This window comes from Pleurodeles waltl, chromosome 4_2, assembly GCF_031143425.1.
Source record: "Pleurodeles waltl isolate 20211129_DDA chromosome 4_2, aPleWal1.hap1.20221129, whole genome shotgun sequence".
NCBI lineage: Eukaryota > Metazoa > Chordata > Amphibia > Caudata > Salamandridae > Pleurodeles > Pleurodeles waltl.
The window spans coordinates 331,499,329-331,526,628 of record NC_090443.1 but is presented as its reverse complement, the minus strand read 5'-3'; the positions used below and the strand labels follow the sequence as shown (position 1 = coordinate 331,526,628).

At 48.1% G+C, this 27,300-nt stretch overlaps 1 protein-coding gene across 1 annotated transcript; it reads right to left on the bottom strand.

The window, feature by feature from the left end:
• Positions 1–771: 771 nt before the first annotated feature.
• SOX10 (SRY-box transcription factor 10) lies at positions 772–26,446 on the bottom strand. Its single transcript, XM_069231339.1, has 4 exons — positions 25,846–26,446; positions 8,644–9,107; positions 6,032–6,282; positions 772–3,356 (listed from the first exon to the last, which is right to left on the bottom strand). Exons 2-4 carry the CDS (start codon positions 9,045–9,047, stop codon positions 2,668–2,670), a joined length of 1,344 nt encoding a protein of 447 aa, XP_069087440.1. The 5' UTR covers positions 9,048–9,107; positions 25,846–26,446; the 3' UTR covers positions 772–2,667.
• Positions 26,447–27,300: the final 854 nt, after the last annotated feature.

Below are 27,300 nucleotides of genomic sequence, written 5' to 3'. Positions count from 1 at the left end.
TCCTAGCCTCTACCTGTGCCGTAAGCCCCCAGGTATCTTCATTCCTTGCCCTCAGCCTGTCTCTTTGCTCTTTGTGTTCTTACACTGCAAACCGTGTAAGAGAAAGTGTTTTTCTTCTGTTTTCCTACTGCGTCTGCTACTACCTCACTGCCTCCTGGAGAGTTTGGTCTTCATTGACCACTGCTATGCTACATAGGTGAACCAAGGTGGCTTTGGGCCCTGGCTGTCGAGTATTAGTAGCTGCGTGCAGTATCAGGGAATTTGAGGAGAGCAAAATGTGGTTCTCTGAGCTTTTCCTTGGCACTACAGACACGTGCGTTTCTGACTGTCAGGCGCTGTTTTGTTTACATACTATGCCCCCAGCCTGTTGTTTTCCCCTTACTGTGCCTTCATCCCCTCTGTGTCTCCATTATTTGCCATTGGCTCCTGTGTTTGTGTGCTCTACCTTCGGCCCTTGTGCCTCATTGCCATGTTTTTCTGCTTGTTGACTCCTGTTTGTTGTTACACTACAGTTGGGTTGCCGTACTCTGCACTCAGTCCCTCTGAGTCCCCGTACTGCTTCCGTAGTCTTGGCGTGTATGCTTTCTCTGCATTTTCCTGCTGTTTTCCTCGTTGTCTCCTGCTTTTATGTTCACTCCCTGTGTGAGTCCTTAGTGGGTCTGTGTGTCCCTGTGCTTTGCCCACGGCACGTTATGCAGAGCTTCAAACTCCCAGGTCAGCACAATATCTGTGAAAGCATCTTCCACAACCCCCAGCCGGGCCAACAGTAACTTGAAAAAAGGAGTTAACTTTATTGTTCGATACATATACAGTCAAAAGAACTGCTTAGTAATAAGCAGCTTACAATACAAGGTTATTTACCGAAACCATGCCGGAGGCATCGTAAGAGGCACTTTCAGCAGTATAGACAGAAGGCTTATTTACAGTGGATATAGGCTTGTCTTTCTTTCTCCCAAAATCTGAAACTCCAGGTAATTGGTGGCCGTATCAGTGGGTAGTTGGGTTTCAGAATGCGGCGCAACACATTTTGGAAAGAAATCTCCTTCTCATTTCCATAATTACAACCATGTTCCGAGGGAATGCACATACGCTTTTGGCTGAACTGGTTCTAGCTTAGATGCGATTTCTGGGATTGTCCACAAGATGTCGCCTTTCTCACACGAAAGGGGAAGCAGAAATAATACACCATTTATTACTGAGGAGAGGAACTCTAATTTTCTCTCTAGTTGCCAAAAAGGAACATCACAGTAGGCATCCTGAGTGTGCCACGTTAGACGCATGACTATCTCACGTGGTTCAAATTTATGGGGACAACGATGAGTCAGTCACACGCTGTCTAGGGGACTGGACTGACTGTGTGAGGTGGCCGGAGGGTGCTATGTCACAGGTTGCTAAGCGTGTTGTGTCCTGGCTCCTACGAGGGGCCCTGTGTGTAGTACCACAGCACAGTCAGCTTTCCTGGAGTGGAGACCATCCCACAGACAGAGCAGGCAAAACCAGTCGCCATTACTAAAGCAGCGCAGTTCCCTTTCTTGCGCTAAAGACATTTAGACAGTGGAGTAAAAGGTGCCCCTTTTGTACATCCCACACCGTCACACACACACAATAATTTGTTTTTGGATTAAAGTGAGAAGGAACGAGAGTCTTGGGCGAACTGACCCATAAAATCGGGAATTCCATTTCTCAACATATTTGAGTAGTACTGATACAGTAATGTCATAATACATATATATGTTTGCTATTGTTTGAGACAATGCAGTAGTGGCACATGAAAAACAGTGTGTTTGTTTATTAGTTATGGGGAGCTGCGGGGTGGAGTTGTTACTTGCTGGCTCAGTGCCAGTCTTGGCTGGCCCTCCATCCTATGCGGAAGACATCTTGTTCCTGACGTTTTTTTTTTCTCCACTTTGCAGTCCCCGTAGGCCCAAACGTCATCCTTTCCAACATGCAGAGACGCGAGGAAGGCCCATTCCGGAATGGACACGCATGCCCCCTCTTCAGTCTTCTCAACATTTCAGGTCAAGTCAAGTAGTAAAGTAGGGAGTGGAGCATTTGCAGCTAGTCTCTTTTGTCAGTCTTGTAGCGCCGAAAGCATTGTGGGGCAGCAGGGTAGGTAAGTGTAGCTTATGTTACAAACAGAAAACGAAGGATAGGTCCTTCTATCAGAAAGATTGGACGGCCAGTGCAGAACAATATCTTTGGGCTTTTGTGAAGCACATAGTAAAGGCGACCTCACACGGGCTAGTGATTGTTTGAGGTACCACATTTGAGGGACACGGGGACTCTCTGATTGATGGATGGTGTCTTCTGGCAAAGGAGACAGCTAGCACTCCTAAAAGTCTCCAGAAGGTCCAGCTTCAACTTAGACTGGACAATCCGAACTAAGTGTAAATTTGGTCAAAGGCTGGTGTCCCAAAACTTCTTCGAGGTTAGACGTTCTTCTCGTGAGCAGCGAGGATGCTGCTCATCGCCTGTCTCTGTCTTCCCACATTATTGCCTTGCTTTTCTCTCCACGAGGAAAACTGTACACAGAAAAGTCCCATTCTTAGATGAAGAAATGGTTGGTTCAAGGTAGAATGCACAACGTCTTTTGTCTGCCCATAAAGATACAGTTTGACCTCTCAGACAGCCTATGCTTTCTCTCTTTTCGCGAGTCCCCGGTCACCGTCACGGCCTGGACAATGTAGTATAGACAGGCTGTTCCCAATGGGTGGGGCTGTGAGATTGGGCCACGCTGCTGGACTCAGTGAGGGTTGTGTATAGTGGTCGTTGAGAGGATCCCATGTAAGAGAAGGCAGAATAGAGGCTGGAAGCCTGGCCACCATGGCTGTAGTAGGAGCCAGAGGGCTGGTGGTCCGAGTAGTCGAACTGGGCCCTTGGAAGAGCAGGGAAGGCGGAGCCGTAGTGTGGGAGGCCCAGAGAGGCGTAGGTGATCTGAGACGCAGATGACTGCTCAGGATAGTGACTAGTACCAGCGCTCTCTGTCTTCACCTGGGCTTTCGATTCTGATAAAGGTGTAGCGCCATGTGGTTTGGAGATCCAGGCCGAGTGGCCCCCGCTACTAGCGGCAGCTGCCAGGGCACTCCCCAGACCGTAGCTGGAGGCATAGCCTCCGGCCACATGACTGGCATGGCTTCCGTGGCCGTTGGGTGGCAAATATTGGTCGAACTCATTGACATCGAAGGGTTCCATGTTAGACATCACTTCATGGCTGATCTCTCCAATGTCCACATTGCCAAAGTCGATGGGGGGTTTGCTGCTCTCCCCTAGCGGGCGACCTTCACGCTTGGGATCCTTGCCTGGCTGCAGATCTGTCTTCGGTGTGGTGGGTGGAGTGGGGGGCCCATGGCCCTGACCTGCAATTGAAGGAAAACAGAGACGGGTAAAGCTGGAGTATCTCCATTTCGTTAACGTTCAATGTCTTGAGAGTGCACTTTAATCCCACAGTGACTCGTACTACTAGACCGAGATGACAGAGGTCTGTGTGAGAGCACAGTGAGCCCCCATGCCCCAGTGGCTGTGTACCCTCGGAAGCATTCTGATCTTCAGCGAAAGAGTAGTATTTGTCCCTCCTTCAAGCTCTGTTATGTGCTCATTAGTACTACTTCCCTATCACTCTCCACCTTCCCCAACCCCCCACCACCAGGGCCTCCTCTCTCCAAGGACTCTATTTCTTCACTATCTCGTTTTGCAATGGTCAGGTTGTGTGTTTTAAGAGTATCGCTTGTTGCCCAGATTTGAATTATCCTCCAAGTTAGCAATAGCCTGCAAGTCACATTGTAAACTTGGAAGCCTGCATGTGGTTAGTAGGGCCCTTTCCTGTCCTTGGGATGTCAATACCTGTTAAGTCTCCACCTTCTTGTCTCAGACACTTTGTCCTATATGCTGGCCACCTACTCTTCTACGTAATATCTGGAATCTTTGCTTTGCTACTCATCTACCTAGCTGCTTAGCTGCATCTTACACTGGCGTCGTGCCACCGCATTACCCTAATAACCCAATCCTAGGTGAGCCCAGATGTCCTGATACCCACCTGTTGGCATGCTTGCCCCTTGTGTTGGTGCCTTTAAATGTGCTTGTAAATCTAATCCCTGGATATCCCTGTATAATGGTGTTGTGCTCTTAGTTCACCCTATCCGGTATATCCCTGAAGTGCTCTGATGTGCCTAAGGCTTTCCCTTATTTGTTCCTCTAGGCTCAGTAGCCTGACTTCCCCTTTGTGCTTGCTCTGCCATTTCCAGTCGCAAGATGCACATTTCCTCCTTGGCCCCTGTGCTCCTGCTTTGCCTTTATATGTCACAGGTGACACCCATAGTAATATTATGTTGATGGGTTTTGTATTGTACCAAGCTCCCCTTTGAATGGAGTATCCTTGCACAGTTATCTCAAGTAGGGCAGAAAGAGATCTTTAAGGCCAAGGAGGAAACATGGCACCAACACATCCATGTTTTAAGGTGTTTTGAATACGCTGAAATAGAGGCTTAATCCACAATTATGTGGACGAAAGTTCAGTTTGTAAGAACAAGGAAAGAAAAGGAGCACCCGCCTATCCTTGTTACTCGTATTCACCTTCTATCCAACAGAGCAGATCTTCTTTTGGCAGATGTTTATGCCCTGGAGGGTCTGTAGAAGAGAAGTTGTTTTTTTCTGCAAAAAGGCAGGGCCAGCAGAGTAGAGTGCCTTATGAGTATGGACCAACAATTTAAATACTGCTCATTTGCACACCGGTAACCAGTGAATTTCCCTCAGAATTGTGCTACACCGTTACCTGTCCTATAATGTCAGCTCCATATATGCCTTATTGTATCCTTTTAAAGAAGGTTCTGGACAAGCCACTGTGTGCTGGTGCAATGAATGCGCTGAGGTAAACTTTATCCCAGATTAGCCTTCAAGTGCTCATGAATTCCATTTGCCCAACTATTTAAACTCTGTCATAGAGGAGACCCATTGTGTTGGTACCTTGGCCTTACCTCGCGGAGAACACATGTGACTGAAACATTTGAGCTAATGCTAGTCCAACCGGTATACCCAGACATGGGTCCCATGCTTACTTTGCCACTTGGCCAAAGCTGCAGCCAACTGGTGAGCCCCAACTAGGGCAAAACCAGTCTTTGATCGCTTTTGTTCCGGTTCAGAGAGGAACTGACTTGGCAGTTTGGGCTGGATTATTTCTATTGGATTAGACTCAAGACTGATTTGCATATGGTTGGGTCTCATCTGAAGGGCACTGGGGACAAAAGATCTATGGACTGGTATGTGGGCTCGAGTAATTGCCAGTGTCTGAGATTAATTCAAACAACCCACTTGTTACTTTTTTGAATACTTTTTAAACCTTTCAGAATACCTTGAGCAGCAACACCATTATTTTAGGGTATCTGCACCATTAGTGTGTAGGACCAAGCCAGCCAAACAGGCAGTTTCCCAAACTGCTAGGCCATGTCCCCTCTGCTAAAGACAACTAGAGCCAGATATGCTTCAGCCTAGTCTGTGATGTCGCCAAAACGTCTAGGCCCAGCATGCAAGAGAGTCTGTGTGGGCATACCCACTTCGCACAGGTAAGATTAAAAGCAAGCTAAAGTGATGAATACATTCAGTGCTCTTGTCTATCCATGTAAAACTCAATTGTAGATGAGCACTGACTTGTTCTGCCCTTACCTGTCCCTATATTCTTGATCTTGCCCAAGCCTCAAGTGCTGCTGCTTTGCCCGTTAGTGTGTTTCTGTAATGGGGTAACCTGATGGCTCCATGTCACTGGACTGACACATTTTAATTCTGGATTTTGCTTTTACACATTGGTATCAAGTGTGTCGGTCCAATTGGCTCAATTAAAATGACCGCAAGTACATCTCCCATAAAGCACAGATATGTCAAAGCAAAGTCCAGGAATGAAAAAGCGATGTTCCAGAGGCAAGGAGCCATCTGGTCACCCTGCCTGTAGCCCTGTAATCTCAGATTCAGGGGTACCCTGTGTACTGATAATAGGGCTGTACCTCTTCTGGATGAGTCCAGTGTTCTCATGCTCATCCCTTACCTGCTCCGTGATCCGACGCTCCATCAGACATGGGTGACCTGTCGCCGGCACGTCGCAGGTCCAAGTGTGCGTTTTTGTAGTGGCCCTGTATACCCTCACCCTCGCCTGGTCCCTCGCCTTCGCCTGTTGCAGGCTTGCCGTTTTTGCGCCTCCGAGGCTGGTACTTGTAGTCAGGATGGTCCTTTTTGTGCTGCATTCGGAGGCGCTCTGCCTCCTCGATGAAAGGGCGTTTGTCATTCTCATTCAGTAACCTGCCAGGATAAGTAAGGGCTGCTGTCAGTCACAGTGTTCATGATAGCAACCATCTATACAGCATACACTGCAAATGAAAATGCTATTGCTTTCAGGCTGAATGTTAGTTACTTTATCGATTTGGAATAGGTAAATTGCAGAGTAGTGCGAGTCAGGAATCAGACTTGTGCCCTGCTGGTTACACATAAATAGCAACAACAGGCACATTAACCTTCTGAGATACTTTACTGAGAATGGGACTTAGTATGTATCTGTAGGTTACAGGCATATTTCTGGAACACTTAACTGACTGTTAACTCACTGCAATAGGCAGTCATGGTGGGTTGGGCTTGTGAACATTCACTGTGTGCTTCAGGCTTTCTTGGGGAGAGGCAGTGTGCCCCCATGTGCCTAGAAGCCATTCTGTTCACAGTGTGTGCTTTGCAGACTCTTTATCTGTTATTATACATGAGAAAGGGTGTCCCTTGCCATACATGATAAGGATATTGCAAGTCCCAGTGGAGATCTCTGGCTATATAGAAGAACGAGTAAGTATCCTGATCTTGTATGACGGGGTACTTTATGGTGACACTGTCACCTTTCCCCAAAAAACCTTAAATCCATGGTGTGTAGCTCTTTCTTATGAAAGAGAAAACATGTTTGCAAACATGAAGGAAAAATTGAATCTCTAGTGCAAAATTAAATACATCTAAAACGTTGTGCGATATTTGTTGCAAAAAGATATTTGAATCAGTTAAATACAAGTCTGATTTTTTTTTTTTTTTTTTAAAGGAATAGTAGGTCGGACTATGTAGAGATGTGCAGAAAGATGCTACATTTTCTATAATTACCTAAGAAAAAGAAAAAATAAACAAGTTGCCTTAAATAGTGCCTTTCTTTTTGCCACTATACAGCTAGAACACAGAGAGAAGATGGAAAAGCAACACTTAACTTTGTTTTCATTCTTTAAACAACTGCTTTAAGTATGCTCTGTGACCTGACCTGCCCTTTCTCTGGCAGTAGACATTCTGACATCAGAACTCAATTGTAATAAGTTGTTACAGTTGAGGTCTGAAGTCATTTCTTTATAATAGGCCACTGAGTGTGTCACAGTTGCTTATTACAAAGACATTAGAGACCATTTTTTTTTTGTATAGGGATTGCAGAATCCAATGTATTTCACATCCTATCAGAGGGGTAGTCGTTTTATGTTCTTGGAAACAAGGGTGGTTTTGCGGTGCACACCTGGGCAGTTGAACCCCTCCCCACTCTATCCACCCACTGTCTGAATAGAACGTAAATCCCCTTAAGCAATACACCCCCACCCCATGAAAGGAAGAGGACCTGCGTGTTTCGCTCAAGCTTTCTTAACACCAACCAAGCCCCGCTTTTTAGGTAGATGGTTCAATGGTAAATATTTTAATTTGGCCGAGATTTTAAGTCCTGGCACACGATCACAGGCGCAGCGTAAAGTGCATCCTCGCATCGCCCCCAGAATTATCGGTACTGTTGGATAAAACTTGTCTTTCTCGGGTGTGCCTTTTATTCTCGCCTCCGGGTTTGAGGAGTGGGCGTCACTAGCTCCACCCACAGTATGTTTTTTTTTTTTTCTTCTAAATTGTGCTTTATGTAGCACTAACACCATGCCATGCATGTGCTGGGAAATGAAGATTGCAGAAATTCACTCTGTCACTAAAACCAGCTTGCGGACGGTCACGTACCATAGGAAGGGTAGATGGCTGGGCCACGGTCTGGGGGTTCTGTGACGGCCTCCTGGGAAGGTGTGGAGATGTGATACCTGCCTTTTGCGAGGCTTTTGGTGGGGAGGAAGTGCATTGTCACCGAGGACAGCAGGTCCTTCTGTTTTGGAACGTATCGGTTACATCTGATGGTGGGGTGAGCTCGGAACCATTGCTGGGGTTACTGTGAAAGTACTACTCCTCAAAGAAAGTGCTTATTTAGAGGGCCTGTCCAGCTATGAGAGCCACAAGCACACCTCCATTTCAGTATTTTTTTTTTTTTTTTATATGTGGAACATCTACGGTAGGACTCCCTGAAACGTGCTGTGCTGCCGCAGAGGACGGGGTGCTCCGCTTAGAACGCGTGCTGAGTCGTGAATGTTGGGAGACTTGTAGCGCAAATTTACATGGCAGAAAATATGTTTTTGATTTTTAGGTAGCCTCTTTTGTTTTGCCCTCTACTCCCCCCCCCCCCCCCCCATTATATGTTTTAAGACAAAGCATGTTTAGAACCCCTGCCTGTGTTTGGGGTGGGGAGGTACCTTAATCCTTGCCACCCTGCATGCACCCCTTTACTCACAAACGCTGCCATTAACAAAGTGCTGTGGCGGCTGGGGGGTGAGGAGGCCTAGAGAAGCATACCTCCATAGTTTCCCCAGGGTCTTGCTGAGCTCGGCGTTATGCAGGTGCGGGTACTGATCGGCCAGCTTGCGTCGGGCCGCCTGGGCCCAGACCATGAAGGCGTTCATGGGCCTCTTGACGTGGGGCTTGGACTTGCTGCTGCCGTTCACGCGGACCGGCATGGGCACCAGCGTCCAGTCGTAGCCGCTCAGCACCTGGCTCACGGCCTCCCGGATGCAGATGGGGAACTTCTCGTCCTCCGTCTCCGAGTCCAGCTCCTTTTTCACCTTGCTCATGTCGCCGTCGCTGGGGCTGCCGGGCCGCAGGCCGTCCGAGGCTGTCGAGGCGCCCGGCGACAGACACTGCTCCTCCTCTGACCCCGTCGGGCTCATCTCCACTTCTGACAGGCTCTGATCGTCCGCCATTTTGTTTCACTGCCTTGTTTAGGGGTTGTTGGTGTGGTATTCAGTTTCTGGAAACACTTCCTGTAGGAGGAATAGGGAGAAATTAATGCAGACTATGCTTAGATACATTATTACATAAGCCGCGTGTATTTTACAAATGCGTGCAGTGTTTTTTTTTCCTTGCATGACTTTTCCCAAAATGTTAACTCTTTCATTGATGATATTGGCCCAGGACACTTAGGGCCAGATGTATCAAAGGGTTTTACCCATTCTATGTCTATGGGGAAATGCTTTAGTACATATGGCCCCTGTTTCCTTATCCTACCACCTAATTCGAGGAAGTAATGTAATGTATAACAATTTGTTTGCCAGGAAGGAAGACAACAGACCGTATGGTTCTGAAAAACAAAAGGCACCGCCTGCCTGCAGAAATGTGAAAAACACGTTTTTATAAGAGGGAAAACATATCAGTTCAGTTTCTCCACTTCACTGCAGGGAGAAGATGGAGAGATGATAGTCTGAAAGCAGGCAGAGGTAGTCTGGTGTATAGAAGTAGGCTCTGAATATATACTGCATAAGACAGGAAGTGAGACCAAATTCAGGTAACCAGTCTATGTTTTCCCCTTAGAAAGGAGCCCTCTCATATCTATGGAACCCTCCTGGGCTTTCACAGACCAGTCCCATTACCAGTAAATGGAAGCCCAAGAAAGAATAGATATGATATAATAGAACGCTCAGAATTAAAATAGACTAATAGTATAGCTGATTTTCGAAGACGATAGTGAGGAATGCTCAACTTGGGGGCCGTTTACCACAGAAACCATAGGTTGAGCCCACTAAGAAGAAGGCTGAACTCGTTTATCTTGGCAGACTGTACCTTCTTGGGCCAGGGGAATTCCACCAATCCTTAAAACACCTCCCAGATTTGATGTGCTGCCCATTTGAAGCTTTTTGGATTTTGAGCCAATTTGCATTCCTTTTCACCCCTCTAGCATGTACCTTTCCGTTCTGCACATTCCAAAGCAGAGGCGTAGTAGCTATGCTCAAGACAGTGGGCAACACCCTACCCCCACACTTTTTTATTGTTCCATCTTATCTGCCTGCTATGTATGGTTTGTGTGTCCTTAGAATAAACATACTGCTTCTCCAGTCGGTACCAGTCCCAAGACTCACATGGTGGTGTTACCAATAGGAAGGAGACTCTGGGTCACATTTTTGCACTGTATAACAAGCGTTGGCAAAGCCAATAGGTATCGCCTATACAAAAGTTGTTGGCTTGGCAATGTGTTTTTACCATGTTGTACATCAGTGTGGCTGCTGTTCAGCATAGCTAAAAGTTAGTGGCATGAAGTGTTGTAGAGTGGAGTAGGGGGAGTAGAGCGTAGTATAGTTGAGTAGAGGAGAGTAGAGTGCAGTGTGGCAGACAGTGTCATAGAGTGGAGTGGTGTAGACTGAAGTGGGGTGGAATAGGGTGGAGTGGGTTGAAGTAGCGGGCTGGATTGTATCGGTGTAGAGTGGGGTGGATTGAGTGGAATGGGATGGATTGGAGCGGGGTGGTTTGGAGTGAGGTGGGGTAAATGAGAGTGTGGTGTAGTGGGGTGGATTAGATTGAATTGGAGTGGAGCAGATTGGAGTGGGATGTATTGGATTTACTGGATTAAAGTGGGGTGGACTGGATTTGTTGGCCTGGAGTGGGGTAAGGTTGGGTGGATCGGAGCAAATTGGATTGAAATGAGGTGAACTGGGGTGGAGTGTAGTGGACTGGAGTGGGGTGGATTTCATAGGGGTGGGTAAGATTGGAATGGGTGTAATGGGGTGGGTGAATTAGATTGTGATACTTTGGAGTAGGGTGGTTTGGAGTGGATAAGATGGGGTGCATAAGATGGGTGGAATGGAGTGGGTTGGGTGGGGTAGATTGGAGTGGGGTGAATTGGATTGGGGTGAATTGGATTGGTGAGGGGTGGACTTTCTGGAGTGGGGTGAACTTGGAGTAGGATGGAATGGAGTGGTGTGGGGTAGATTGGAGTGGGGGAATGGGAGAGGGGTGGAATTTTTGGAGTAGGGTAGGTTGGAGTGAGGTGAATTGGATTAAGTGTATTGAAATGGGTGGATTGGGTTGCGGCGGATTAGACTGGAATGCGTTGAAATGGATTTCCTTGGGTATGTTGTATTGGACTGGGGTGGGTTGGATTGGAATTCTTTGGATTGGACTGGAGTGGGGTGGATTAGACTAGAGTGGGGTGGACTGTGAGGGCTTGGAGTAGGATGAATTGGGATGTCATGGGTTGGATTGGGGTAAGGTGGATTGTAGTGGGGCCGATTAGTGTGGGGCAGATTGGTGTGGGACCGATTGTTTTGGACTGGAGTGGGGCAGATTGGATTGGAGTGGGTACTCTGGAGTGGGGCAGATTGTTTTAGATTGGACTGGGGCAGATTAGAATGGGGAACATTGTTTTGGATTGGTATGGGGCAGATTGGGTGGGGCCGACTGGAGTGGGGCAGATTGTTTTGGATTGGGGCAAATTGGAATGGGGAAGATTATTTTGGATTGGAGGGGGGCACATTGGAGTGAGGCAGATTGTTCTGGATTGGAGTGGGGCAGATTTTCCACTGAAGTATACCAAATTTGGCAGAAAGCTAGATCTTGTTCCTCAGAGCATACTTTTTGTGATTTGGTGTAAATCCGTTCAGTAGATTCAGAGTTATTTTTGGTTAAAATTATAAATATATAGGATGCGGATCCTCTGCGGTGGTTCCACCCACAGTGGATGAACGGATCCGGGAGAAAGTTGTAGATGGCATTTTGTTTGTCATATCAGCTGGGGATGGGAAAATTTGTGGTGGATCCGGGGAGCTAGAGAAAAATGGGAACAAAAAAACACCTACTGCATTCAACCCATTGGCCATGTGCAGTTTGGGTGCATGCAGGAGGGTTGGCCGCAGGGCCTGGCCATATAACTATATAACTGGTAACTAGAACTTGCGCCCTCTGCAAGCACAGCTAATTACCTCCCATATCACATCGTTGATGACACCTTCTGTGGCATCATTGATATTATCACTGGAATATTTAAATAAAATTAATGATGAGAGAACTGAATGACGTGGATGTGAGTTATAGTTACCTTAGGGTGTGGTTTATAGTTACTTTAGTTAACCATAACTATAACTGTTGAATTTCTATGGTTTTGTGCGAGTAAATTCAGAACCTAACTATAACAACCCTGCAACCTTTTTTTCAGCTAAAAAAAAAATATATATATATATATATATATATATATATATATATATATATATATATATATATATATATAATGGTATGTAGTTGTGAAGTTAGGAATAGTGAATCTATGCTTCCATATGGGCACTTTTCAATATTTTTCTCTACGATATTTAGGCTACGATATTAAGGTATGACAGTATTCCGTATTCGATATTCCAGGCTATAAGTCACCTTTTTTGCATAATATGGTGGGCTCCAACTCATGTTGCAGGTAGTCAGTGTAAAAGAATTAAAAAAAACTACTACTCCTGATTTACTTCTGCCTACTTGCACAGACTATGGCTAAAGTGCTTAGAATATAAATAGCTGATGTACTCTTTCTTCCTTTGTGCTTCTCTTTTAGTTCATCATTGCTTAAGACTGGGTATTTTGGATTACAGCCCGTCAATGCTTACGGAGCTTAGTCACGCTGAAGCAGAGGATGGGGGTTTTGACAATTGCTTTTATCCACATAATAACTTTATTTTTACATGTTGCTCAAGGGATCCCCTGTAGAACTGTGAAGGCTCCCACTGAAGTGCCCACACTGACTTGTCCTGAGGTGCTCAATCGCTAGCGCCTAAGTTTTCTTCAAGAGGTTTTTGTGGCCCAAAATCAGGGCTTGTCTTAGGTGCCTGTAGTACCTGACACAGAAGTGCTGTCACAGCCAAGTGCAAGAGTTTCTTGTAAGCTGCTTATTAGACCCAATGCCATGGTACATGTGAGGGTTCCATCATGACCAGTAGTAGAACCCTACCGTGTCAACAGAGCCTAAGACCAGGGATCATCTAGGGTGCACTAACTGACTGTAGATTTTTTTTTTTTTTTTTTTTAGCAAACCCCAACTCCAATGCAGTTCTGTGGTGCCCACTTTGACTCAAACTATGGAATGCTGGGGTGCTTAAGACTGACTTAGGCACCCCAGTGTGCCCCAATAATAGCGTTAGGCAGACTAAGGGCCTGATTACAACTTTGGAGGAGGTGTTAATTCGTCCCAAATGTGACAGATATACCACCAGCCATATTACGAGTTCCATAGGATATAATGGACTCTTAATACGGCTGGTGGTATATCCGTCACTTTACTGTCACTTTTGGGACGGATTATCACCTCCTCCAAAGTTGTAATCAGGCCCTAAGACTTGTGCTGCCTAACGCTATTGATTGTTGTGATTTCAAAACCCAACACCAGGCACTGTCCAAGGTGCTTCTACTGCCTAAAAATGGAGTCCGTTCCAAGGTGTCGAAGAGACAAGTTTACTATAAGGTGCCCAGGTTGTGCCATGCTGTTTGTGTCCTGTGTTGTAACATCAGGACAATCTCTGAGGTTTAAAGCTTAACACCATCACTGGATCTGGTACTGATTCCCATTAGGACTGACAAAGAAGTAACGTAAGACACCAAGTCCAACAGTACTGGGTACAGAGGCACAGGTCTCTGGTACAAGGGACACATGCAACTCCTACTTTGAGGGGGCAGATTATTAAAACGTTTAAACACTTGAATCTTTCAGGTAGAATAAAGAGCACAGGAGAAGCAACCTGGTTCAGTCATATCACCCTGTGCAGAATGCACACAATCACTGCCAGACCTGTGACATAGCAGCCTCTTTTGAGATCCTGGGTAAATCCAGTTGTGGACCACTTGTTGGAGCAATACTGATTACTATCCTCAGTAAACCGAACTGTGGGACTCTTAAGGCCTCTGAATCGTTTGTCTTTCAAATCCCGAAGATAAGAGTCTCTTGAGACCCTATTTCGGCTTTGCCAAAGCCTCCCGTTGCGGGAGGTTGCAAAATGGGCAAGCTTCCTATACCTTTCAGTTTACAGGGATCAGAATATCTATGGCACAGTTGCCCTACACACAACTACATCTAGCCAAGTCACGTATGTTGTGAGGGATACCTTCCTTCGCAATGGCCTGCCCCGACGTCTGTTTGTACTAGTTGACTGTAGGATACTCCTACATGATGGCAACAGGACCCATGGTCCAAATCCATCCTTTATTCTGTCAACACTCATGCTTGCTCCAGCTCTACTCAAGCTCTTGTTTGAGGTTTGCTTTATGCTCTGTCTATCCATGAGCCATGGTTTCTGACACCCGTGGGACAATGCAGCCCACTGTTTCAGCTTGGTTCTTAAGAATTGGAACTTTTCAGATGTTTGCTTGATGAAACACAAATTCAAGAACTTATTCACAAAGAGTCATCGTCAGGCCCCATTATCCACATTGTCCAGTGTCTCTGTACCAAGCCTCTGGCAACTCTTTCGCTATAGACCATCAGGTCAGCTGTCTGGAGCCAGTGGGCCACAACTGTTTCCCTACATCTTGCATTGATCGGAGGTTGAGCCTGTGACCAGTGCTGAAACCACACACATCCTTGAGGCATAACTCTTCTGTACACCAATGAGTGACATAATGATGCAAATGATGTGAGATGTAGAGAACCTTCTCCAAGCACAAAGGGTGTTCCGACCCACATACTTCCATCAAGAGCCATCCGAAGTTCAGCCATCTCAATTCATAAGGACATGCTCACGAAGGCTCTGTGTGCCCAACAGAAGCCTCTCTTGTTGCTGTTAGTCATGTAGAGGACTGGCATGAACTTTGGGTCTGTATTTGTGTAGGCCATGTGTGCTCTTAAGCACCCCAGCTCAGCCATATGATGTGGATATCAATTCGATTTTGGCTCCTCCAACTTTGACTCTACTTGAGAAAGAAGCCAAGGTCACTTGCTCTCTGGGCAAGAGATTAACAAATAATATTAATTGTGCTTTCTTGGTAACACAGATCTGTTTGTCTGTGTGTTTTTTAATTGTGGGGGCCAAGGAATGAGACATTTCAGTTTGATGATTATAATAATATCTCACTGAAAGGCCTTCAGTCTTCCAGAGGCTCGTGGAATATATTGGAGAATATGAACATTTGTGAGCTGTGAGCATCCCAGCTTTTTAGAGGACAACATGGTAATTGGTAAAACTTTGGAAAAACATAAACGGAGACTATTGAAAGTCACAAGTTCACTGATCAATAACTCAAACTTCAATTACATATGGCCAAAATGGAGTGTGTTGACTCTAGATGTGGAACTTAAGGAGATCCTACAAACATTGAGGTCTTCAGTTCCCAAGCTTATCCTAACAAAGCAGATCTATCAAATTATACTCACTAAAAGTAGCAAACAATCTGAAATTTCAAACTGCTTTGGTAGCAGAAAAGCAGAAGGATTCAATCTAGTCTGCTGAGGCCAGACAACCCTTGTAACCTTCCACTTAAGCTGTCCCCTAAAACACTGGCTTAAGTCTGGATCTATCACTCATTGTGAAGGACTTTGTTACAGTGTCCAAGAATGAGCACCATACCAAGTGTAAAGCTGGACATTAGCTGAGATCCTTGGTGATTATTCGTCCAGGCCTCCCCCCTTCCCCACAAGACATGGCAGCCGTCAGAGAAGATCCATGGGGGCAGGACAAGAGCTATCCACGACTATGGGGTTTTTAAAAACATCTGCAAAACCAGATAGGAGAGAAAGTCAGTGACCTGAAATCAAGGCATAAAAAAACCACGATGCCTCAGCCCCATCCACAGAACAAAACAAGCACAACCAACTTCTCATCATCAAAGTGCAGTGTCTCCTCTCGCCTCCAGGCTTGGAGGCAGATGTCCTGGAACCATAGGATGCCTCTGGTTTTGGACTGTGGTTCAGATTCTTGTGCCCCTTCTGCCTAGTCAAAGTCATCCTCATTGTTGGAGAGACAATTGCTACTGGAGATTAGGGCAAAATAAAATACTCTTTAGCTGAGCTCAAAAAGCGGTTTTGTTCCTCAATACTTGTTTTCTGTAAGAGGACCGGAGCATATTTTCCGTATTTAACCGCCTCCTCCTCAGCCTTAGCTCAGATGCCATCAGCTGGTCAGTCAGGGCTCTTGCTCTCTCAGATATTAAAGATGTGTGCTGATATATTTTTCATCTTGAAGCCCTATGGAAGGTAAGAGACTGGATAAGTTCACTGACTCTGCAATGTCTCCCGAGCAGCCTGAGCCAGTACCCATAGTGTAGAACAGTGTTTTGATGGTGCTGGCTGTATACATTACACCGTCAGTATTTTCACCAGGGGCGTAAAGCAACCCAATGGAGTCCCTCTACAGTATTTGGCATTGGGAAGTAAATGTCACCTAGACTGGCCATCTTACACAAATGTCCAGGGGTAAGGATACACTCTGGCTTCTGACTTTCATTCCTTTTATGCTGAGCAAAATGTTCTTGGTGTTTCAGTCCATCCCTGGTTTGTAGAAAGCAAGACTAAGGATTTGGTATGTACTGTGGTGCGCCGCTTGCACTTTTTGGTTATGTACTTCATTGATTGGTCAAGGGTTTCTGCATCCAGCTGCCTACAACAATGCCTGCAGACTCCCGTAGCTCTGTAGAGAGCTCTTCTTCTCTCTGCCACTTGAGAAAGAAAATGCCTGCTGAAAGATGTCACAATGGAGCTCAGACTCCCAGCTAACGTCAACAAACATTATAGTATGCCAATTTGCTGATTTTTAGAGGCAGGACTTGGGAAAGAGAACCGCTTTTTCTCTATATTGGATGAATACTTTAATTTCATCCCAGGCGATTTTCGTAGAACTATGCCATTTTAAACTAGGAAGATATAGAACCCATGGGTCAGGAGGCAAGAAACCTCCCTTGGCCACCCGGAGCAACTGTGTAGTAGATGGGTGGTGTTGCGTCCAATCGGGCCTCTCTGAAATTTTTACGAGGCTTGGGGCATGAACTTATTGCAGGGCTCTCTGTCTGCATTTTTCATTTTTGTCAGATGTCATAATCACCTCTTTCTAAGTGATAGAAATAAAGTATCCCAGAGAAGGAGAAACTATGGCATCTATCATCTTTTAGTGGTATAGCCACATACGCTGCCTTACTACTGTTGAAAACGGCAAGTTCACTTGCAATTAAAAATCTATAAATAAATGTTGCTGAAAGAGAGAAGCGCCTGGGCCTAGTGCTTCCTCTGCTCTCCATGTAACTGCCCTTCCACCAGCGGTGAGAACGTTTCTACCTGGAAGAGTCCCAAGGAGTCCTAAAGGGACCATTAGTGCGACTGCCGTCCCCTTGGATGTGGGATCCTTGTCCTGTGTCCAAATGGGACTTGCAGTTTCCATTAGATGTCCAGTTCCCCCCTCAAAAGGAGGCAGGGAAGGTGTGTATTCCTGAAAGGATTCTGGGTTTAGTTATTTCCATTGATCTGTCAGTGCCTGGGTGTGGTGGCAAACTGGACCTCTGCATAATTTGCACAGAATTCTAGAGCTTGTGGTTTTCACAATTCGATAGATACCCTGTGTGGCCTTGTTTGATTGATTTTTATTTCGGATGCCCAGGTCTGTTGGCTCAGTAAATTAAGGCATCTAACTCTAGGGATCAGTGTTAGATCCCATTGTGACAAATTTGAATCCTAGCAGTCTTTTACCCTTCCTAGATCGATAAAATTAGTACCATTGATTCGGATAAGAATAAGCAACTGTTCTCTGTCAATGAACCATCACTTCCTTGTAGGCCAGTGAACTAAAATCGTTTTAGTTTGAATAGCTTCACAAGGAAAGGTGACTCTTACTGATGCAAAGAAAAGTTATTGTTGCTTTTGATTTACCAGGACCTGAATAGATTAACATAAGAATACCTAAAAGCTAAGATAAAAAATAGAAAGAAAAGATCACCGGCATAAGTAAACTATTGACGCACCAGCTCTAGCACTAAAGTGCACCTCTTTTTTTTGTGGGGGAGGGGTAAATATGTGATCAGGATAATGTCAATCACAGTATAAGACACTCAGTGGACGCCAAGGTGAATGCTGTGGTGGGCAGAAGCACAATGTCAACGACATTTGAGCAGACCAATTTAAGAATAGAACTACTCAAATCACCTCTATTTATGTAGATTTGCGTTTGTTATTTATGTTATATGTTTTATGTGTGGCTGGTGAGGTAGGAAGCTGTCTAAAGGCGGGATCAGAAAAGTGTATTTTATCTTTCCCTTACATATGTGTTGATTTCAGTATATTTCCGGGAGGTTTGAATCACGTAAAATCGATTTCAGGCTGATTGTAGGTCAGTGTCACTGCTGGGCATTGAAAGTTCACACTTCCGCCTTGGGTCAGGATTTTAGCGAGCTTCTGCCACTTCTGTGGAGGAAGCGCCTCGTGGGCCCTAATCCTTGTAAGAGCTGAACCCCACTGTCACGGGAGGGGCGTTTCCCTGGTGTCTTCCCAGTGGCGGATCTATATGGGAGAGGAGATGATTCCTGCCATAGAGGGGATTTTACACTTCCAACTGCCGGCGGATAATTGTACCCAAGACGGCGGCGACCTCTGTCCTCTCACCAAAATATTTCTTCTGTAGGATGGATTCACTTTCACCCGCTGAAGCAGTCACAGTCTCACTTGCAATGATGGTCAGTGTCTCGCCTGCTGCGACAGCCATCGTCGCCCCCACTAGGCAGTAACCCCCTGAGCATCATTTCAGATGTGACAGTTAGCGAACCACCCATTGTGACAGTCCTGTCACCCTCGGGCGCTGCCTCCATGTCACCCTCTGTGACTGTCGCCATGAAACCAATTGTGGCAGTCACCATCTCACCCTGTGTCATAGTTAGCGCCTCATCCACTCCGACAGTCACCATGTCACAAGCCGCTGCGACTGTCGCCGACTCACCCGCTGTGATATTCACTCCTACCTGAAATAACACTCATTCATGGGAGAGGCAAGTGTCAGCGACAGGTAGCCGCCCCTCCCCCTTAACTGTACTGAGGAAACGTACTTTAAGGACAACAGACACCCATGGCTATTAGTCCGTTCTGCTGACGAGCCCCGACCAGGTACGCCCGCCAGAGTTTTACTTGAAGGACGCCGAGCCCTCACCCACCCACCCACATGTGCCCGGCTTCATCCTAGGCCCTCCACGGCCATGTGGTACTGTTGCGCTGGGAGTGCCGCCGCCCCACCCCCCGCCTGTGGCTCTGATTTCGCTTGTATGCGGAAAGACTGTAGTGCTATCTCGGGGAGTCATTCTTCCTTATAGGGTGGGCCACGGACGACAAATATGGAAACATAAAATGCACCTCTGCTAATCCTGCCTACTTCTCTATGGTTGAAAGTGGGCAAATTACATGTAGTGACATCTTCCATCTCACCCCACATTCACCCTTTCTCCCGGTGGTCTGTTCACTGTCTCCGCCTCGGGCACTGTCGGCATCTCTCAGACCCCCATCATCTCTCTTGCCCGCCTGAGGCATTCTTGTTAACCGCGTTTTTGTGCCTGTTACGGTCTCGGGCTAAGCCCTGTGCGGAATTGAAATAATCGGATAGGAAAACGGATATACATTCCTTCTTATCCTTTCAAGGCAGAGGCCAAGGGTAGTGAGCTTTCAGGGCGGGCTAGCGCCTCTAAAGCAGCTGCGTTCGCGTTAACCCGCTGAGCTGTCCTAGTGAGATGCGACCTGCAGGTTACACACAACAGATGGGTGCAGACGGTACAGTAACCCTTCTTGGGGCTTCGGCCTGCTGCCCGCAGGTTACAAACGCCTCTCTGCAGCGCACAGATTTTTAAATCGGCCACGGTAAGGCCTGATCTGCTGCGCTTGGAGGGGAGCCCGCCGCCCACCCGTGCAGTAACCCCGTAAGCTGTCTCGTGAGGAGTGAGCCTCTGGCCCGCATCCTGCACAGAGGTCTCTGCAGCGGGTGCAGTAACCTCGTAAGCTGCCTCAAGGGGAGTGAACTCGAAGATCAGCGTGTTACACACAGATCTCAGAAGGTACAACTACCCCGGGAGCTACCCTGTGGGGTGTGGAGTTCATGGGCTGCATTGCACTCACATCTCTGCAGCAGGTACATTAACCCCGTGAGGTGTCGTATGGGGTGTGGAGTTCATGACCACACAGATCTCTCAAGCAGGTACAGCAACCCCGTGAGCTATCCTGTGGGGTGTGGAGTTCATAACCACACACATCTCGGCAGCAGGTACAACAACGCGGTGAGCTATCATGTGGGGTGTGGAGTTCATGAGCACACAAATCTCTGCAGCAGGTACAATAACCCTCCTAGCTGCCTCGTGGGGAATGGAACCCCTGCCGTACATGCTCCACGGAGACCCTGCAGTAGGGTGATCAGACGTCCCGGATTTCCCCAGACAGTCCCGGTTTTTAGAGGACTGTCCCTGTGTCGACGCTTCTCTTAATTTTAAATAAATGTCCCGGTTTTTGGCACAAAGGTCAGATCATCTAGGGAAGCATAAATTAACGACGCCTACAAAGTATGAAATAAAGTATTTTATCTGATAATGTCAGGCAACACAGTCCCCTATCTGCTCCCAGCAGAGAGAGGAGGGAGCAGAGAGCGGTGGGTAGGGGCGGGTTGGTGGTGCAGGTGGGATGTAAAGTCATAGCTAATTTTATATGTGTAGTCTTGTAACTGTGTGTGCGCGCCTGTGTACACGCATAGGCACACATTCACAAAGCTACGCAAAAAAAACGGGACAGGCTAGATATAAAAGTGAGAGAAATGTCTTAAGTCCTTCTTTTATGTCTGACCTGTCCCAGTTTCTGCTCCTCAGAATCTGGTCACCCTACCCTGCAGGCACCGGGACGGAGCCGGTCTCGCAGTGATGCCCTGCGCTGCCATTCTTGGAGGCCCACAGATGCCAGCAGGGGCTCCCACTTCTGTTTCCTCTTGGCCCTCCTTCCTGCCGTTGGTGCAGATTCATCGCCCGGGGTCGTTGGCAGGGCCCACCTCCTCGCCCCCTCAGACTCAGGAAAGCCACATTTCCTTTTCCCACCTTTTGCACTCCCCGCCCTTTTTGATCGAACAATGAGGGAATTTATCCCGATCCGCCTCGGTATTCGGTTCTAGTTATATCCGCTCAGGCATGCGGCCGGCCCTCGGACGTTAGAAGTGAAATAAACGGCAATTATATGGGTAATTCTGCGTTTACTGGGTAAATACTGTACCCCTCTCTCGCGGGACACCCGTCTTTAGATAGCACTTACACGAAGATACAGTTCTCGTGCGCCAGCCTCCTGCGTTCCACTAGTTGTAGCTCAGAGGGCCCATGTGCTGACGGCCGAGCTACATGGAATATGCAGTTGGCACGCTGAAGTCCCATAGGGCCAACTCAGCCTCTCATGTTTGTGCGGTCAATGAAATGAGGAGTATGTTAATAGCTGCTCGCCTTGTGAGACATATATAGAAACATTATTATTTGCTTGGTTTTATTTTTACGCTTAAAGTGTAGACTTTGTTTTCTTGTATACCGTTTAATATCTAGTAGTAGAGACAGCACCGCGCGTTTAATTCCAATTCCTCAGTGTGTCAGTACTGTGGTCAGTGTGGATTGTCTCCCTTCTTGAATGGTTGAGTGCTGTTTTGTGTTTATTGCGCGCGGCTATGCTTGCTGAGTCCGTCCCGCGGATCCCGTGTGTCCGCCTCGGCCCCAGGTTTGGGCCTGGCCTTCGTTAGTCTTAGGATCGGGCTGGAGGCTTCTGCGCTGACCGCAGCCCCGGGTGCTGGAGTAAGGAGCTGGCCGGGGAGCGTCCCCCGTGCTCAGGCCACAGGTGGGCTGAGAGCCGGCGCCGCCTCCCCGGGGCGCAGGAGTGACCTCTGGCGACAGAAGGAACCGGCGGAGAAGGGAAGAGAGAGGAGGAAAGTGCCACCACGGGAAGATGCCGAGGTAGGACGCGTTGAGATGGGGGACACGACACTAGAAGGGGTTTCAGGTGGGGAGGAGGGGAAAAGAGGGAGAAGATGAAATAAAAGGAGGATCGAAGAGAGGAAAGGACATTGAAAGGGAAATAGTAAAGTTCGGAAGTAGAATGAGGGACATAAAGCGATAATTAAGAAGCGAGAGGCGATCTCATGACAGAACCCGAGAAAAGCGAAGAAGCAGTGAGACGGCGAGAGAATGAAGAGCGGACACGGTGAAAGGAGGAAAGAGAGACTGAAGCTCTGAGAGAAGGAACAGAAGACCGGGAGCAGGAGGGAAGAAGGAACGTCAGAGGGAGCCAAGGAGGAGACCTCTGGAAGAGGAAGAACGCCTGAGAGTGGGAGACAGGGAACCGATCGAAAGGAAGGCGTGACGGAGAAAATATTGAAAACAACTAGAAAAGGATGGCGCCTTGAAAGGAGGAGAGAAGAGCCGTGAGTGTACAGAGCAGACAGAACAAGGAACGAAATAGTAAGAGGAGAGAGAAGGAAAGCAGCTGTGATGGGAAGAGAAAAGGAGGACTCAGGAAGCAAGAAAATAAATGTACAAGGAGAGAGAGAAGGAGGAAAGGTGTGATAGGAGGAAAGAAGGACAGAGAGAAGGAGGAATCGGGAAACAAGAAACGAAATGTAAAAGGGAGGAGAGGGAAGGGAGGAACGAACGAAGGGAACAGCACACTGGGGAAAGCCGAGTAAGGAAAGGATGTGAGGAATAAGATAAACCTGAGCAGGATGGAAGCACCGGAGAAAGGACAACCGCGAGAGGAGGGAATACGGGCATAAACTCGGGATTAACCAAGGAAAGGAGGATCGGTAAAAGGAGGTGTGAGTGAGAAGGAATAAACCGGTAGAAGGAATGAGTGCAGGAAGGAAGGGATGGGGAGAGGAGGAGGAGCGAAGACAATAATCCGTAAAAGGATGAATGTGTTGGAAGGGATCGCTGGAAGAAGGAATGAATGGCTCTGTGAAAGGAATGAGTGAGAGAATGCACGGATTGGTGAGAGTGAATTGAATCGGTGAGAAGGGGGAAATTGATGAGAGGAGGAAAGAACAAGCAAGAGAAGGAATGGATCAGTAAAAAAAAGAAATGCACGAAGGAATGAAGGAATGAGTGAGAGGAGGAAGGAATCCGTAATTGAAGGTAGGAATCAGAAGTAGCAGCAATCACTGAGATGAGAAAGGAGTCAGTGAAAGGAGGAATGACTGAGAGGAGGAAGCAATGAGTGAGAGGAGGAAGGGATCAGTAAAAGAAGGAATGAGTGAGAGGAGGAAGGAGTCAGTGAAAGAAGGAATGACTGAGGAGAAGCAGTGAGTGGGAGGGAGGAATGAGTGAGAGGAAGAAAGGTTCAGTAAAAGGAATGAGTAAGGGGAAGAAGGAATGAGTGAGAGGAGGAAGGGATCAGTAAAAGAAGGAATGAGTAAGGGGAAGAAGGAATGAGAGATGAGGAAGGAGTCAGTGAAAGAAGGAATGACTGAGAGGAGGGGAAGCAATGAGTGAGAGGAGGAAGGGATCAGTAAAAGAAGGAATGAGTAAGGGGAAGAAGGAATGCGTGAGAGGAGGAAGGAGTCAGTGAAAGAAGGAATGCGTGAGAGGAGGAAGGAGTCCGTGAAAGAAGGAATGACTGAGAAGAGAAGCAATGGGTGGGAGAAGGAAGGGAGGAATGAGTGAGAAGGAAGGAATGAGTGAGTGAGAGGAGGAAGGGATCAGTAAAAAAAGGAATGAGTAAGAGGAGGAAGGAATCGGTGAAATAAGGAATGACTGAGGAGAAGCAATGAGTGGGAGAAGGAAGGGGATAATGAGTGGGAAGGAATGAGTGAGTGAGAGGAGGAAGGGATCAGTAAAAGAAGGAATGAGTACGAGGAAGGAGGAATGAGTGAGAGAGAAGGAGCGCCGGACCGCATCCCGGGCGGGGGCTGCTTCGCTCAGTCACTGGTTCGCCCGGAATGAGCCTCCCGGCTGAAGTAAAGCCCGCGCCCTGACCACTGAGCGGGCCTCAGTCCGGCTCGCCTCTTCAGCCCGGTGTACCCGCCTCTGCAGTTTTCGATGAAAAGGTTTTCGAACAGCCGTACCTGTGCGCGGACCCGCGGATCGCTGCTCTGGGTGACCCCCTCGCGCAGCTTTGGGGCATGTTCAGTGGACTTCGGGCAAATAATTCTTGAAACAATATTTTAGCACCCGTGCTGGCAACTCAAACATAAAAAACACAGCAATACTCTAGGAATACCCACAGTATAATATACGTATTGTAATCAAAATGCCGTATTAACTGGGCAACAATAATGGAATTAGTAATACGAATAATGACAATAATATATGAGTACTCATTACAGCGCTGAGGGCGGCGCGGCGCTATAAGCATCTCAACATATAACACTATTAGAACCATGAGAGTAACAACTCGCGTCATGGTGACAAACGGAATAACGCCGACACTCCTAGGAATCCTATGAACAGGGATTAGTTGTTTTAATGGTGCAGTGAATACATTCAATAACCAGTCCGAGGCGATAGGTTCCGTGCGAGGGAGTTGTTGTCTGGGGGGGAGAGGGAATCTCCAGAAAAAGGAAAACCTGAGAGGGGGAGCTGATAAGGGACAGAGTCCGACTGTTCGAGGCAATAACAACGCGGAACGTGAAAAACGGGTTTGTGGGAAAGGAGGGAAAGTGGAAGGAAAAGAAACGCGCGGGGTAAAGAGCAACAAAATAGTGGAGTGGAAGGGAGCGAGGACAGCAAGATGTACACAGAAGGAGAAAGAAATCGGAGAGGAAGGGGCGCTTGGAGGACTTTGGGGAAAAAGGTGAGCGGCGGAGAAGGATGGTGGTGAGGGGAGGGGGGGAGAGAGAGAGGAAGAAGGAAAGAGTGGAAGGAAGAGGCGAGGGAGGTGAGAATAGTCTACGAGGCAAAAACGCAGCGAGCGAGAGAACACTCGAGAAATAAGGAAAGAACGAGGGAAGGAGAGGGGCTGAGAGGAGGAGAGAAAGGCAAAGAGGGGCTGAGGTGACAGGAAAGGGGGGGCGGAGGGACATCAGAAAGGTGAGGGAAGGGAAGACATTAGTGAAGAGAGAAAGGGCGGGAGAACAGGATGGTGGGAGGAAGTTTCCAGAAGTATAGGAATGGCAGGAGGCAGCGGGTGAGAGGAAAGGAGGCCTTGGTGAAGGAGGGAATAAAGGACAGACGAAGGAGGAGAGGAGATGAGGACTGCGGGAATATAATCACAGAAGCAATGAGGAAGAATGAGGGGCGGGGTGACGAGGAATGAGAATGAGTTAAAGAAGAGTGTGTAAAGGGTTGACAGGAAGGAAGAGGGTAGGAAGTAAATCGGTAATTTAAGGACACAGTAAGGGCATTAAAGCAAAGTTGGATCGGAGGAGGTCAGCCTATAAACGCAGGGGGAGGGGTTATTTAACTCCTTGATGCCCGAAAATAGGCTTGGGCTAAAAAAAAGTGAAAGAGATGGCTTGAGATAAATGAGGGTGGTGGGGGGGGGCAAGGGAGGAAAGGAGCGGACGACCAGCAAGGATCAGAGTTGGAAGAAAAGAGCGAAAGGCAGAAAGTCACATGAAACGAGATGAACAAAAAAAGGATCTCAGAAGGAAACGAGTTAGAAAACAGAACAAGGAGAAACAAACCAAGGTGAGGGGGGATGACCGAAGAACGGGAGGGAGGAGAGGAAACCGAGTCTGGATTAAAGAACTGAAGGAGGGCAGGAGGTGTTTGAGGGAGAGGGCGGAAGGACCTTCAGTGCCAAGGCTCAGAGCACTGCCACAGGGGCAAGGGGTCTCTCAGCTGGATTCAGCTGCCTACCTTCAGATCCGGGCGCTAGGGTTCGCACAGGGGTACCTCCTGGGTTGGAAGGTGCCAGGTACCTCTGGGACTGGCACAGGGGACCCTCCTATGCCTGCATTCGATAGAAGGTTCTGGTGTTGGCACAGGGGACCTTCCAGTCTTGGCACTCGTCGGGTCGCTCTGGTGCTGGCACAAGGTCCCCTCCGTTACTGACAGTCGTGAGATATCGCTGGGATTGATACAGGGGCCTCGAAACTCAGTTATCCTTCGATGTGTCTGTCACTGGTCCCTGGAAACCGCCCGCCTTCTCTTCAGTCAGCGATCGTCGGAGGGTTGGCACAGAGGGCGGCCCTCTTTTCTTTGCTGTGGCACTGGGTCGCTTTTTGTCAGATGTCGGTCAGTATAGTTCTGTGGGGGTGGCAGTGGACCCGTCTAAAGCAGATAATCCCTGCGTTGGCACGGTGCCCCGTGGGTGGGAACAGGGCCCACGTTTCTGGGCTTTACCCAGGGTGGCACTGCGCCCTATAGCAAGGCCTGGTTCGATGATCCCCAGCAGCCTCACAGCCTCTTCATCTGGTTTAGGCCCTGGTGTTCGCCCTCTGACGTCCCTTTCCCAAGTGCCAGACTTTAACCAGCTTCCCTGCTAAACCCTCTGCGCCTGGCTCCGGCCTCTGCCATTGGCTGGCCCCGGAGCCCGTGGGCGGAGCAAGGGACCCTCACTGACTGCGCTGGGAGGGGCTGGGGGGGAGTGGCAAGTCTTGGAACTATCTGTCCTACTGCTTGAGTTATGGCTGTGGAGCTGGAAAGGTCACCTACAAGTATGAGCTCTGTCAGTGCCCCTCATTTCTGACTCTGCACCCCTGGGGCACACGCGCGGCTCGAGCAGTGCAGCGTATACACCAGTGCCACGGCCCACGCACAGCTCCCCACTGCACCCCAACCATCGTCTGTTACACCCTTGAGACCCACAAACAGCTCGACCAACCACACTGCCCTGCCGTACACCCCACTTTCACTGGCCTTGGGCTGACTGGGGACTCTATCCCATGAAAGGTTTGGGGGTGTTATGCACCTGCACACGCTGCGCCACCGATCACCAACTGCTTTCCCCTAAGCGCCTCTGCTATTGCAAAAGTGCCCCCGGCTCTGTCAGTGCGCCCCGTTCCTTACCCGCGGACGGATACCCCTGTTAGTTCAGCACCGGATCCCAGCCGCTGGTCCGCAGGCCCCTCATGCACCCTAATCCTGACCTGCAGCTCTCTTGTAATCCTTTGACCTGATATCTGGAAAGTGGAAAGAGTCTTTCCCAGCTGAGGTCTGTGTGTCACGGAGGAGCTGTATGTGGCACCTGGTCTCTCTGCGGCTGTCTCTTGCTCGTGGAGGTCTCTCTGGCACGATGAGACTGCTACCTGAGGGCGGCCGACGCTCACCTGGTGAAGCAGGCCTAGAGGGAGCAGGGAGCGGCACAACCTT

Bases quoted from the DNA above. Each gene is read 5' to 3' on its own strand.
- SOX10 (XM_069231339.1), bottom strand. From the start codon at position 9,047: ATGGCGGACGATCAGAGCCTGTCAGAAGTGGAGATGAGCCCGACGGGG. The intron at 6,283-8,643 runs GTATGCTTCTCT...TTATCCTGGCAG, and splicing joins ACCCTGGGGAAACTATGGAG to GTTACTGAATGAGAATGACA. The intron at 3,357-6,031 runs GTAAGGGATGAG...CTTCAATTGCAG, and splicing joins AGCGTCGGATCACGGAGCAG to GTCAGGGCCATGGGCCCCCC.